At 36.6% G+C, this 13,492-nt stretch overlaps 1 protein-coding gene across 4 annotated transcripts in view; it reads right to left on the bottom strand.

The window, feature by feature from the left end:
* The window catches only part of lrp8 (low density lipoprotein receptor-related protein 8, apolipoprotein e receptor), a 102,995-nt gene that overhangs the window by 28,223 nt on the left and 61,280 nt on the right, over positions 1–13,492 (bottom strand). For all 4 annotated transcript variants that reach the window (XM_077606487.1, XM_077606489.1, XM_077606488.1 and 1 more), the window contains exons 6-10: positions 12,354–12,476; positions 11,619–11,741; positions 8,536–8,655; positions 7,731–7,856; positions 1,762–1,933 (exon numbers count right to left, since the gene is read on the bottom strand). In XM_077606487.1, the coding sequence (XP_077462613.1) occupies positions 1,762–1,933; positions 7,731–7,856; positions 8,536–8,655; positions 11,619–11,741; positions 12,354–12,476 (664 nt within the window). The remainder of the gene's footprint in view (positions 1–1,761; positions 1,934–7,730; positions 7,857–8,535; positions 8,656–11,618; positions 11,742–12,353; positions 12,477–13,492) is intronic.

Below are 13,492 nucleotides of genomic sequence, written 5' to 3'. Positions count from 1 at the left end.
ATGTAGTATTTTCCTCTTCACATGTAGGTTACCAAATATCAATACGAGATGCCTTTGTTAAAAATGTTGGCAAAAAGTACACCCAGCTGACAGGTTGAAATTAGAACAATGAAATGATATGCATACGTGTTTGGAGCACTTACTGTGCATGTAGCGGATATTGATTGGAATAAGTGAAAACACAAAAACTAATATATACAACACACAATAAAATATTTGTACACATGGTATATTTGTTACTCTCAATTGTCTCATGGTGCATAAAAACAATCAATGGTATTGTAGTATACTTCCAGGTACCAGTTAGGCCTCATTTTCTAACAAACAAATAAATATGATAAATAAATTCTGTCATATAAGACTACAGATTTTTATTTCCTTTTCTATCTTTTAAGCTTATGCACTAGGGCATTTCTTAATTTCCCCAATTGTGGATTTAAAGTGTGTGCCAGGATGTGGGACCATAGACTTGATTAGCAATCGTGTGCGTGCGTATCTGCATGTGTGTAAAGGACAAACGGCCCTAGTTTTAAATTATGTCACAAACCCCTGTCCAAGTATGATTGAAATGTTAAAACATGACCTAAGCCTCAATCATTCTGTATGTGGCACAGGTCTGAGCCACTAGCGAACGGCACCCAGATCGAATTCGCAACCTTTATAATCAATGTGTGTTTACAAACGATGCCTAAGGTCTGCGTCTACCGTCTGAGTTGTGTGACACATTCAAGCCTCATATAGGATTTTTTTTTTTTTGCTGGACGCCAGTCACAAATGCAATAATTCGGTGCAGTGCAGCAGGAGCCGCAGCGGAAGTTCTATCTGGCTACAGAGTAAAACATTTAGATGATTTTCCAAATGAAATGTTCACCTATAATTCATGTGATAATGGGGTCAGGATTCAACTCAGGAATTAAAAAAGGCAGTCGCTATGGAATGTGAAATACTTATGTTAGATTTCCAAAACCATGAAATTATTTATGACTCCAGATTCATTTTCATACAAATAACAAATGAAAATGAAAATGACTGTAAAAACTGTCCAAATGGAAGACACTAGGTGAAAAAATAATCCTGGATAATTAATTATTCTGGATGCAGAGAATAAAGGGGGAAGAAATTGCTGCAAAAGGGGCGCCTATGTGCATAAGATGTGATATTGTATCTAATTATCACTTAAAACTGTTCTACCAACCTGGTTTAGTTAAACATATCACTGGCATCGTTTCATTTATATTTTGTGGAGCCTTATGTGCACGAAAAAAAGTTTTTACTGTTCTAACGTACAAAACAATCATGCTGTTGCCAATTGTATTTCTTAACTTCAAATATTATATGCGTTAGGTGTGAACGCAACGATTGATTAGTCGACAGACAATCGAGACTTCGAATGAGATGCTTGAAACTGAATCAAATCTGTGTGAATTATTTCATAGGCATCATTTCTACTGTGCAAAGGGGTTAAGGTTACACGTAACATTGAGGATTGTACTTTAAAGCCATTCATTCATCTATAACTTGAAAAAGAGATCCGATAAATAATTCCATAAAGCCGTAACATAATAGATACAAACACGTTTTCCAATTGCACTATATTTAAACTTTAAAAAGGTTGATATGATAAAAAATGACAACATTTTGTCATTGTATAATTATTAAATTATTCTAAATCGAAAATATAAAAACTAAATGTCTAGCAAACTGAGTAAATAATAAGTAAAGAAAAATAATGAACATGTTTATAAGAATGAGTGTGTATACCTGTATATTTTACGATGATATAAATCACTCCAGAACATCTTATTGGTGGCCACATCGACATCAAGGGCCACAGCATTCTTCAGTGTAGGAACTACTTGTGTGTATTCACTTTTCAGCAGATCAATTCGACGGATCTCATGGCGGTTGGTGAACATCAAATAGGGACTCTTTCCTGAAGAAATAAAAAGAGTGTATGCAGTAAATCATTTATTGCATACATAGGCAATCGATAAAACAATAACTGCGACAATACAACAACTGAAGTGTAGATAGACAAACTAAAACATCATTTGTTTTTTAGACCACAATACCAATAATCTATACCAACAGTAGTTGTATTTACTGTGCTTAGGAGTGTTTTTGGAGGTACCAACTGAATAGTTATAAATGAAAACGATGAAGATATGGAAAAATGTCATGTAAAGGCCAAAATTACACAGAATAAAAATGTTGCTGCATTGACTACACAAACAAGTAATATATTCACACTATGCACACTAAACAATAATCAGTAAATAAATAATCTCACTGTACAGTTGTGGTCAAAAGTTTACATACACTTGTGAAGAACATAATGTCATGGCTCTCTTGAGTTTCCAATTTAAGGGAACAGACAGGCAGACTGTGAGAAAAATTGATTGCTAAATGAATTATAAATAAAAATATCATGTAATTTTTTTAATTAACTGCTTGCATTTCTTTATTGTGTATACAGTTGTGGTCAAAAGTTTACATACACTTGAAGAACACAATGTCATGGCTCTGATTTTTCTCTGATAGAGTGACTTTATTATTACCAAATATTAGCGCTGCTGTATGTATATTTTTAACCCAGCAGATTTGATCACTTTTTTCTGTTCACCCATAATAAAGTCACAAGTTTGGTTCTTTTATGACTTTATTATGGGTGAACAGAAAAAAGTGATCAAATCTTCTGGTTAAAAATATACATACAGCAGCGCTAATATTTGGTAATAATAGAGTCACTCTATCAGAGAAAAATCAGAATTGTAGAAATAACTGGAAACTCAAGAGAGCCATGACATTATGTTCTTCACAGGTGTATGTAAACATTTGACCACAACTGTGTATAGTGCAGATTACATGATTACCATCCATCCATTTTCAACAATGCTTATCCAGGTCAGGGATACGGTTGTCTAGCTTTTACAGCTAACTTTGGCTGAGTGGCAGACTACACCCTGAACAACTTGGCAGTCATCACAAAGTAATCACATGTAAGTATACATCCACACTATCACTGAGGAGAAATGATTCCACGCTCACTGCACCAACGTTAGACATATATAGACACAGCGAACATTGCAGAACTTGATTATAAAATATTTATTTAAAAAAAACATGATTTAGCCACTTAAAAGCAGAAAGAAGACTTCAAGTAGAAATTCTCTGACAACTTGAGTCAGCTATCTTGGTAGCCCACAAGCATACATCATGTAAACTTAATGATTTAACTATTAATAAGTCATTTAAATTAACCTTTAAATAACTTTTCTCTTGAAACAGTCACATACAGGCTTTTGACAACTACCAATGCTCACACTAAATTATTCATGAAACTAGACTGCACTTAAACATATAAAAAAATATGAACATAAAACACATATCCCATTAATGATATCAATTAGCTAGGGATGAAAGCCACATAACAGTTTAAAATTTGTAGTGTGTAAAAAAAGTGTGGTTTGCTGTACGTTACGAGTTTATAAATCTTTTGTTGGTCACTAGCACATTACTTACATGCCTAACACTCGGCGAGGCTTAAACCTCATACTTCAATCTGTCAGGAAGCGGAAGAGATGTGACTAAAATGACGACATAAAAGCTAATTTTCATTCATTTTCTCAACCGCTTTATCCTCACAAGGGTCGCGGGGGGTGCTGGAGCCTATCCCAGCTGACTTCGGAAACGAGGCAGGGGACACCCTGAATTGGTGGCCAGCCAATCGCAGGCCACGAGTAGACAAACAACCATTCACGCCCACACTCATACCGAAAGGCAATTTAGAGTGTCCAATCAGCCTACCATGCATGTATTTGGAATGTGGCAGGAAACCATAGTACCCAGAGAAAACCCACGCGAGGAAAACAAGGAAACGCCACACAGGTGGACCGACCTGGATTTAAACCCAGCTTCCCCACTGTGAAGCCGATGCGCTAACCACTCAGTTACACGCATAGCACAGCACACATTTGTATACAATTATGTACGTACAGGTATGATACAGAAGAAGTTCAGCACTTCAAATCAATCAAGCAAAATGTACAGATATGATATTAAGAAGCAATTCAGCAGTTCAATTCAATCAAGCCAAAGCGTAAGTAAGATACCAAAACAAAGCAGCACACAATATCAGTTTGAGGAATATGTAGAAATAGAATTCCCCTTCATGGGGATCCTGAAAACTGAAAGAAAACATGAATATTCTGGAGAGAGCTAAGGTTAAAATGAAGTTTACTTACCAAAACCAAGATAGCAGCACCCACATAGTCACCCCAACCCCATTGGAAACAATTACCACCACTGTGAATTACCCAAATCAACCAAGCAGCAGCAACACCGTATATGCACATTTAGAATCATTTGTTAACAACAACCATCAACTCGCACCCGTAACTCTACATCCATGCCCTGTTTACAAAGCACAGGAGGCCCACAGACAGCTAGCTATACCTCAAAATGCAAACAAATCAGGGCCAATAAAGGCTATACATGAAGCCCACACGAGAGCACAAACATATCTACCGTAAGGCGTCATCAGCATGGAAAGAAAACAGTTTTCCCGCACCTGGAAACTCACCGACCAAACAAAAAAAACAAAAATAAATGGGATGTTATGGAAGGAAAATATTGCTGATATACCGAAACTAATGACTTGTTTAACAAAGTGAGCATTCAAACTGTCAATTTTGTAAAAGATATTGCTCTTGGCACTTGTGTTTCTGCCTGGAGCTCTTTATATAAAAGGGAGAGAAAACCAAGCATGTGGGAGAGAAACACAAAGAAAAAGAAACAACTTTGATCATCAGTAGGTTCTTAAATGCCTTATGGATTATGTTTGAAGCATGTATTGCTTGAGCCAAAAATGTAATACTGTTCTATGCCACATATTTATTCATATTAGAGCCTGCACAAGAAAATGCATGAAAGGTTTGGATAAAAGCGAGTTTACATGATGTAAAAAAAATAAAAAACAAAAAAAACAAATGACGATACTGAGGGCCATTAGTTTTAATTAGTTTTCCTTATGTAAAGGAGTTAAAGTAGTCAAACTGTAGCCAAAAATGTCTATTAATTAGCACGAAAAGCACTAAATGTAATTGAAAAAAAGTGTGGTTATTTTTTTCTTTCCAAAGACTAATGTAACAGCATCATTAGCTCAAAAGACACCAGAGAACACTACTGTGATCCTTCACCACTTCGCGGCTTTTTAATATTAAGTACAAAAAAAGTTCATTCAAATGTCAAAACCCAGGTCCCCCACTGTGAGGCTTCTTTGGCGCTGTGTAAATTCAGGCGCAATCATGCAATAATGTTAGAGACTGTACTATGTACATCCCACTGAGCCTACTTAGTCAGTCACTTGTGAATACACGATGAATAAGGGCAACGTTAGTTTTTGTTTTGTTTTATGACAAAATTTAAAAAATTTAAAATATTGTGAGTCTTTTTTTCTGCTTGAGGACATTATACCCTCACGAAAAAAAGTAAATATAACTGTTTAATCTGTTCATGAAAATGGAAAGTATTGAAAGACTGCGATTCTTGTTCTTGTCTTCCACAGTGCTTTATTTAAAAAGGAAACCGACAATTTTATTTTGTATCAGTGCCCAACTTCCTTCCCAGCACAGGGGTATTGTGTCAACTTCATGTGGTCGGGCCACGCCGTCCAGAAAAAAATGGACTTCTGCATCAAGCCTAACATTACATCCGCCACATCGTGGATATTTCTGCAAGCGATGAAATCGGTCAGATTAATTAGTAAGCTTGAGAATAGCTACGACGTTGTGAATCTAGCGTTTAGCCAAGACATTGCCGCTGCCGGCTGGCTGGCCTGAGAGAAATGAATTGAGATTAGAAGCTCTACCTTTGATGAGCTACTGTGAACACTTTGATTGTTGACGTTTTAAGTTTTATTTTTTTGGTAATAGGCCTCAATGTGGAGATTACAAGAAAAATATGTTTGCCAACAAAATGTACAGCATAATTAATAAGGTGAGCGTGAATGCAGGGTGTTCCCTGCCTGATGCCTGTAGTTGGCTGAGATAGGCGCCAACACCCCCTGCGATCCTTGTGAGAATAGGTGGTTCAGAAAATAAATCAATGAATGAGAAGTGTATTTGACCAAGTTAAAAGGGGTGGTGTACCTAGCCTTTGACATTCAGCAAAGTGACATTTGCTTCTGAAAACATATTATAGCGCACACTCCAGGGAGAGCATGGTAGTTGGATGGAATATTTTTTTATTAGTCAGGACCAGTGTTCCCTCTAAGCTGCGCGCGTGCGCAATTGCGCACTACTCTCGTCCTCGCTGCGCAGCAGCAATCATATGGCGCGCAGTAAAAAAAAAAAAAAAAAAAATCGGATTTTTTTTTTTTTTTTTTTTTTTTTTTTTTTTTTTTTTTTTTTTTTTTTTTTTTACCCCTTTCCCCATGATGGCGCCGTTTAAGCGGCAGCAAGTGGCAGTAGCTCTGTCCACTTATGTTTTTCGTGTTTTACAGCATGTTTTACATGAAAAATGGACAGGTCGCCGAATGGACGTTCCGCCGAACGTTCATTCGGCGACCTGCCCGTCTGTCAAACGTCCGTCGGCGAAACGTCTTTAGGCGAATCATCCGAGTACCGATGATGTCGCTCACACTGGTACTCAGTGCGCTCAGGGAGGTTGACTTTCTGCTCAGACCAACGAAAAATTAGAGGGAACATTGGTCAGGACTGCAAAAAAAGGCAAATATTTATCTTTGTACAGATTGCTGAGGAGTGGCTGCATACAAAGGATGCCTTTCTTTCAGTGGCGGGCCTTCAAGGCCTTCTCTGCTGGCCTAAGAAATATCTGAATCATATATTATATTTTGTCCATCAATACTCCCTGGTTGCACTGCTTCCAGATGTGTGTTTTCATATTGAAGCATTTAACCAATCACATTTCAGCCATTATTTGTTGCCAGGGTCAGAAATCTGCTCAAGGCCTTCACAATCAGTTCTGCAGGCTCTGCTGCATTAAACAAGCGTCGATAAGACTAGGCTAGTGATAGAGTAGTCGGGCCAAAGCCAGAGTGAGCCAGCCAGAGTGAGCAAACTCAACCCACAATGGCCGACGGAGGAAAACAAATGGATTTGGTTGCAGATTTGCTGGCAAAGCCATTTTCAAGAAAAAAAAAGCTGGACATCATTAAGAAAGGTCAGACACCTCCAAAGCAAGCCAGCCTGTCGCAACCGGAAATGAACATTTTCAGCACTAAATCGAATAAAAACGTATGCCAGAAATACGACAGGACAGGCTCGACTTTCAGCATTAGCTTCGATGGCGATAGAAAAGGAGGAAAGAAAGGAGGATGGATATTGTGTACAGTTAAAAATTATTTTTGGTGAGTAAAATATGGCTATATTCCTTAATAATATTTCAATTGTATGAGGTTATTATTGATGATTTTTTATGTGTCGCAGCTGTAGCTGCAGTAGAGGTTTTATAGCCATAAAATAGTTTTTGAGGGTTGGATTGATTCGTTGAAGGCGCTACGAGAAAATGCACGGACAGCCACTGCTTTCTTTCCAGCGGCTCCAAGAGAGAGATAACGATGGAGGATGTAACGCGGCACCAGTCAAGATTGCCGGAAGTAATGGCTAAATGATATCTGTAAAAGGTACCTCCCACATGTTTGCGTGTGTGCCCAGTCATGTGTGTATTTTGCTTAGGAACTTAACACATAAGTGAGATAAATGACTGACCCACAGCTTTGCATGTCTTGGAGGCAGGATCCATCTCATAACCTTCATAACATTCACATTTATAATCCCCTTTGTAGTTTATGCAGATTTGACTGCAGGCATCTGGGTTCTCACATTCATCTATGTCTGTAAAAAGAGTAAGGAGATACAGCATGAAACAAACATCTTGGAATAGTCATATTTCCCCATTGAACTGCAATGAAAATGATTATGAAATATCCATGCCATTATCCTGTAAATAAATTATTTGTGTACAGAAAAAAAATATGTGGGCATTAAACAATCTGCAATAAACAAAACAATGTTCATTTTCTCACTGAGTATCAACAAAGTATTTTTTACATGAACAACTTAAATTCCTCAATGCATGCAACAGCATATGTAGATGGCCATTCCTTGTTTTTAAACACGTATTTAGAAAATATAAAGGGTTTTATGTCAATGTATGACACTACCTAACTTTCCAACACTATTCATTCATCTTCCATACCGCGCATCCTCGAAAGGGTTGCAGGGGTTGCTGGAGCCTAACCCAGCTGACTACACCCTAGACTGGTCACCAGTCAGCCATAGGGTACACAGAGAAACAAACGACCATCCGCATTCACAATCATACCGCTACTAGCGGGAATTGAGCCCACGCCTGCCCGCACTGAAGTCAGGCGAGGAAAACTCTTATCCAACACTATTTTAATAATAAATTTAACATGGATTACGTTAAAGATAGGGTAGGCAAACACTATAAATGTGACAAATTGTGGAAAGGCTGAAAGATTTAATGTATTTGCTAATGAATCATTTTTACCACCACAAGTCTTTTTGTCCAGAAGTTTGTAACCAGACGGGCAGTCGCACATAAAGCCAATCTTCTGGTCTCTGCAGATGTGGGAGCAGCCACCATTGTTGTCTGAACACTCATTCAGTCCTGCGTAGACAATAGGCAATGGAGCGCGTCAGGAATTTGTCAGATGTTACTGACACAAATAGAATGTTGAATAAAACAAGAGTTTGTCAACATACTGTGTATTTGTCTGCATGTGTTTTGGAATATAACAATATTTTGGAAAAAGAAGAACAGGCTTTAGAGTAAAATAAGGCTAGAGAGACCTGTGTATTACATTAGTATTGGGATTTGCCATTTCATGTTCGTGACCTGCAAAGTAAGGCACCTTAATCCAATAACTCCTACAAAATGAAATCTGGACACATGCATTAAGCATCGGCCCACAATTTATGCACATTGCGCTCTCTCTCCAGGTGCTCCTCTTTATCCTCTAATTTAATGTTTTTCTTTTCTTCCTCTGCTCTCAATCTATCTTTTTTTTTAAATCTGCATTTATCCTCTTGTCTTTCAGCTGTCCCAGGGAGAGTAGATACATCACCTCAAAAAGTAAAGCTGATTACTGTTTTATATTAAAGTTTCAAGCTTCAAGGATACAAGTGCTGCACTAATTCAGATTGGTATGAAACGCACAGATATAAATTAACTTGGAGAAATCTGATTTAGCTAGAATTACATAGTAATACTATATTAAACAGGTGTGATGTCTGCTTTTGCATCTTTTAAATACTTTAACAAAGCAAGTCAAAGCTAACAAGTGCAAACATAGGACAGACAAAAAGCGAGACAGGTTGGAGAACTTGTTAGGGTGTCCCCTATACCTTCACATTAAAAAAAGTCTACATTAGTGACAGTGAATGCCTAATTCCTTATAAAAACGACCGTCCCTGGAAATGAATAAGTAAAGCAAATAAAACGTTGAGCTTCTGAGAGGTGTATAGTAAGTGTAGACTTTGAGGCTGTGACCCGAAGTATTCCTTCCAGCCATTTCAACCATGCAATTCCATGCAGATTTCAGTAAACAGTAAACAATTTTTTGTTTGCTTTCACAGGTTTTAAGTGCGGTGTTGCGCATATTTACAACTGCCTTGAATTCAAGATTATTAAATCAAGCATAACATGGCTTTTAAGCAGTCACGGGCTTCCCAAAATATGTAAGAACACTCATTTTATTTTCTATATCTCAGGAATGGGTGTTTGCCCATTTCTCTAACACATTCAATTCCATCACATTGAACTTCATTTATGCATATGTACCCAAATCTGTAATGGTGAAAACATCCAAACATAAAATAATCTCCTTTTTTAAATGTGACTCTCTCCACTACCACAACAATTTTCGACGGCGTGTCGAGTGTTTTGCTGTACAATTTAGTGCTTTTTAAATATCAAATTATCATAAAATACTCCAATTTCATTACATAATATAGTTCACCCACAACAGGCTGAAATATGTGTGCCTTTATGGGTCAGCAAAACAGAATTACTGTTCCCTGAAATTACACATACATATGCAACACTTCATGTAAAATGCACTTCTTTGCGTAACTTACTAAATAGATCAGATAGTGTAGTGGTAGGGGTGCTAAGTAATAATTATTAAGTAACTCACAATTATGTCGGACAACGACTGAATCAAATCAAGTAAGTTGGATTTTTCCTAAATAGTGACATTGAAACATGGTAATCCGTTCCAGCCATTCTAACGGTCCCCAGTACTACCTCAGAAACCCATTAAAAATTATAAAAGTATGTATACGGATTGCGTATATAATTTGGGAAAAAAAGAAAAAATATCATAAAATTATTTATCAAAGCATTAAATTAAGCAAATGCAAGCACATTTTCATTAGATAGGTGAGTGTGCACGTTTGGGAGCTGAGTAAACATACATACACAAGCATGTAAATACAAAATGTAACAATTTAAAATTATGTTAAATTTTTGAACTGTCGATCAAACGAGGTTAAACTTTGACAAATTTTCATAATTTTAGTGAAATGTTATGAAAAGCTACAAAAGTGATTCTAAAATAATAGTAGAATCGCTTTTTGACATTAATGCATAAAAAAGTTACAGAAACGGCTTAATTAAAAAGTAGATTTAATTAGTCTTCCTTTCTTAGCTGCCATGGCTCCAACCACTAATTCATCTCCAAACAGAAGATGAAGTCCTACTCAGTAGCAAATTTTTGTAGTTTGCTAGCATGCCATCCATTAGCTTTCCCTTCCGATGTTGCCATCTGACCTTACCGTCTTTCTGTCAAATTCGTTTTAAAGATGTAAAATTACATTATTTGATGGTCATTTTCATTATTTGACATAGTCACCACTTTGTAGACCCATTGAGGCATGTCTTTGAGTTGTGAGGTGAAATTAACATTTGAATGATTCATTTAATTCCAAGTTTATAGTTACTTCTATAATCATGACGAGCAAGCATTTCTCCTGCAAATGATGTCGAAAGTGCAGTTTCTAATTTTATTCAACATGTGTAAATTTTTACTTGCAGATAAAGTTAAAAAAAAAGCTGATAACACTTAAGACATTTCCCCAACCTGACTGCATTTTCTCAAGTGCAGCGCTCTGTTTACTTTGCAGTGATAGTGAAGTGGAATCTGCGACTAAAGACTGCTGAGGGGTAATTATCTATGGTGTGCGCATAATCCGAGCAGTTCCTAATGGGCAATGTAGTCTGAACACATTTTCCTGTCTACGATAGGACTCGAGGGCAGAGGCGCCATGGTCTTTGATCTTAACAAGGCAGTTGAGAAATGTTGTGATTCCATGTGCCTTGATCAAATTAAGCTCCATTTATCAGCAAGAGTGACTGGGCACATTAGAGGAAATGTACAGTAGTTGATGATGCCTTGGAAGTAAAGTGTTAAATGGTAGCATCAATGGCTTTACATAATGCACTGGATGTAGTGAAACTTTCATTATAATGGTGTTAGAATAATTGTGCCAACCTGTTGGCACAGTTATTTTAAGAAAGTTATATTTGTTTAAATGTTTTTGTGTTTGGGTTACAGGAATTCATGATCTTACCGCATTCTTTAACAGGTTCGTCAGACCAGTCCTTGCAGTCTTTTACACTGTCACACACCTTGCCGCTGTCAATACATTGTCCATTCTTACAGCGGAAATGTTTAGCCCCATCACACTTTGTCACTATAAAAAATAAATCATTTTTAAAAATGACGTTTTTTTAACCACTGTACTAATATGCATTATACGATGGTAAAATTAACATTTTAATAGATATCTTGAAGTGTAAAATAATGACTCAGAAATATTTTCAGATTGCATTTAGAATCTCTTCTAAATTAATATTTAAAACTAATAAATTAATGATCACTGAATACAATATATATGGAGTCACACAGCATAACCTATTGATAATATACTAATTATGTGGTATAGATTTAACTGACATTGAAAACTTGTTTTATTTGCAGTATTTGTCTGTTTAGTCATGCTTTCAAATGCCCAACAATATCTCAAGGAACATGATAATTAGTGAAGCCACATGTGGCCATCTGGGATGGCTATATTGGCAGGTTTTTAATTGGATATATTTTGATGGTAAATCAAGTGTGACATGAGATTAGAACACCGATGGTGCCAATGTGAATTGCATTTGTCCAATCAACATTCACCATGTTTTCTCAGCAGTAATCATTTCTCAAGTATTTCCCACTTCAAACTTCAGAGTGGTAATCTGCACCCTCCCCAAAAAATGCCTAAATGCTCACTCTACTTTTTTTCTCTACGGCTTCTCACCATTTACACAACCAGCTTCATCACTGTAATCAGGGCAGTCATGGACTTTATTACACTGTTTGGTGCCATGGATACAGGAACCATCGCCACACTGAAACTCATCAGGTCGACATGTAAGCAGGGCTGAGGAGTAGAATATTTATAATCAATAATTGGCAAAACATTTTCACGGGAAAAAGTAACAGGTAAAAGATAACATATTTAAAAAAAACAGTTTCATCATTTCCATACGAAACATACCCCCACTGAATGCAATGAAAACAGTATATATATATATATATATATATATATATATATATATATATGTATGTATACAGTGGTACCTTGACATACAAGTGCTCCAACATACGAGCAATGTGAGATACGAGTAAAATTATGAGCAGATATTTATGGCAAGTGGTCTTGCATTATCCTATTGTGATGACATTTGTGTGCATCATTTTGGGAATATCTTGAAGGGAATACAAAATCAAATAGAGCCAACGAGAAGAAAGGTATCAAAATGTCAAACAAACACTAGTTATTTGTTACTTTGTTAATAGATGGCGAATTAAAACAAATAAAAATGTTTTTCCAATCCAATATCCCATTTTAGGTGTTTTTTCAGAGTTGGAACGAAGTAATTTGTTTTTAGTTCATTTCTATGGAAAACGTTAGTTTGAGTTACGAGAAAATTCGCATACGAGCTCAGTCTTTGAAAGCATTAAACTGTATATACGTGTGTGCGTGTGCGTGTACGTGTACATGTATATATATATATATATATATATATATCTTAGTTTTTCAACACTACCCTTATCCATGATTGATTTTTCTCCCCGCCTTCTCTTCCTTGCCTGCTTTCCCCACCGCACATTACAATCGATTTTCCACATGATAATCCCAGATGGCATTATGTATTGTACAAATTGTACAAAGACCCTTTTGATTATGCAAGTGTGATATGTGTACGCCAGCAATCAAGTACGTTCAAGTATGTTTATTACATCTACTATGTATAACACCTAATGTCTCTGATTCATCTCTAGTCTCTGTTGAATGTGTCTTTAAAAATGTGTGATCTGTCTATGTGACTGTGTAGAGTGCATCTTTGATGTTACAAGCGCAAGCCTGCTGTCATGTCCCCAAATGGTGTGAAG

Source organism: Stigmatopora argus, chromosome 8 (assembly GCF_051989625.1).
Source record: "Stigmatopora argus isolate UIUO_Sarg chromosome 8, RoL_Sarg_1.0, whole genome shotgun sequence".
In the NCBI taxonomy this organism is placed as follows: Eukaryota; Metazoa; Chordata; class Actinopteri; order Syngnathiformes; family Syngnathidae; genus Stigmatopora; species Stigmatopora argus.
Note: the sequence above shows the minus strand (reverse complement) of the source record. Positions and strands in the feature narration are given on the sequence as shown.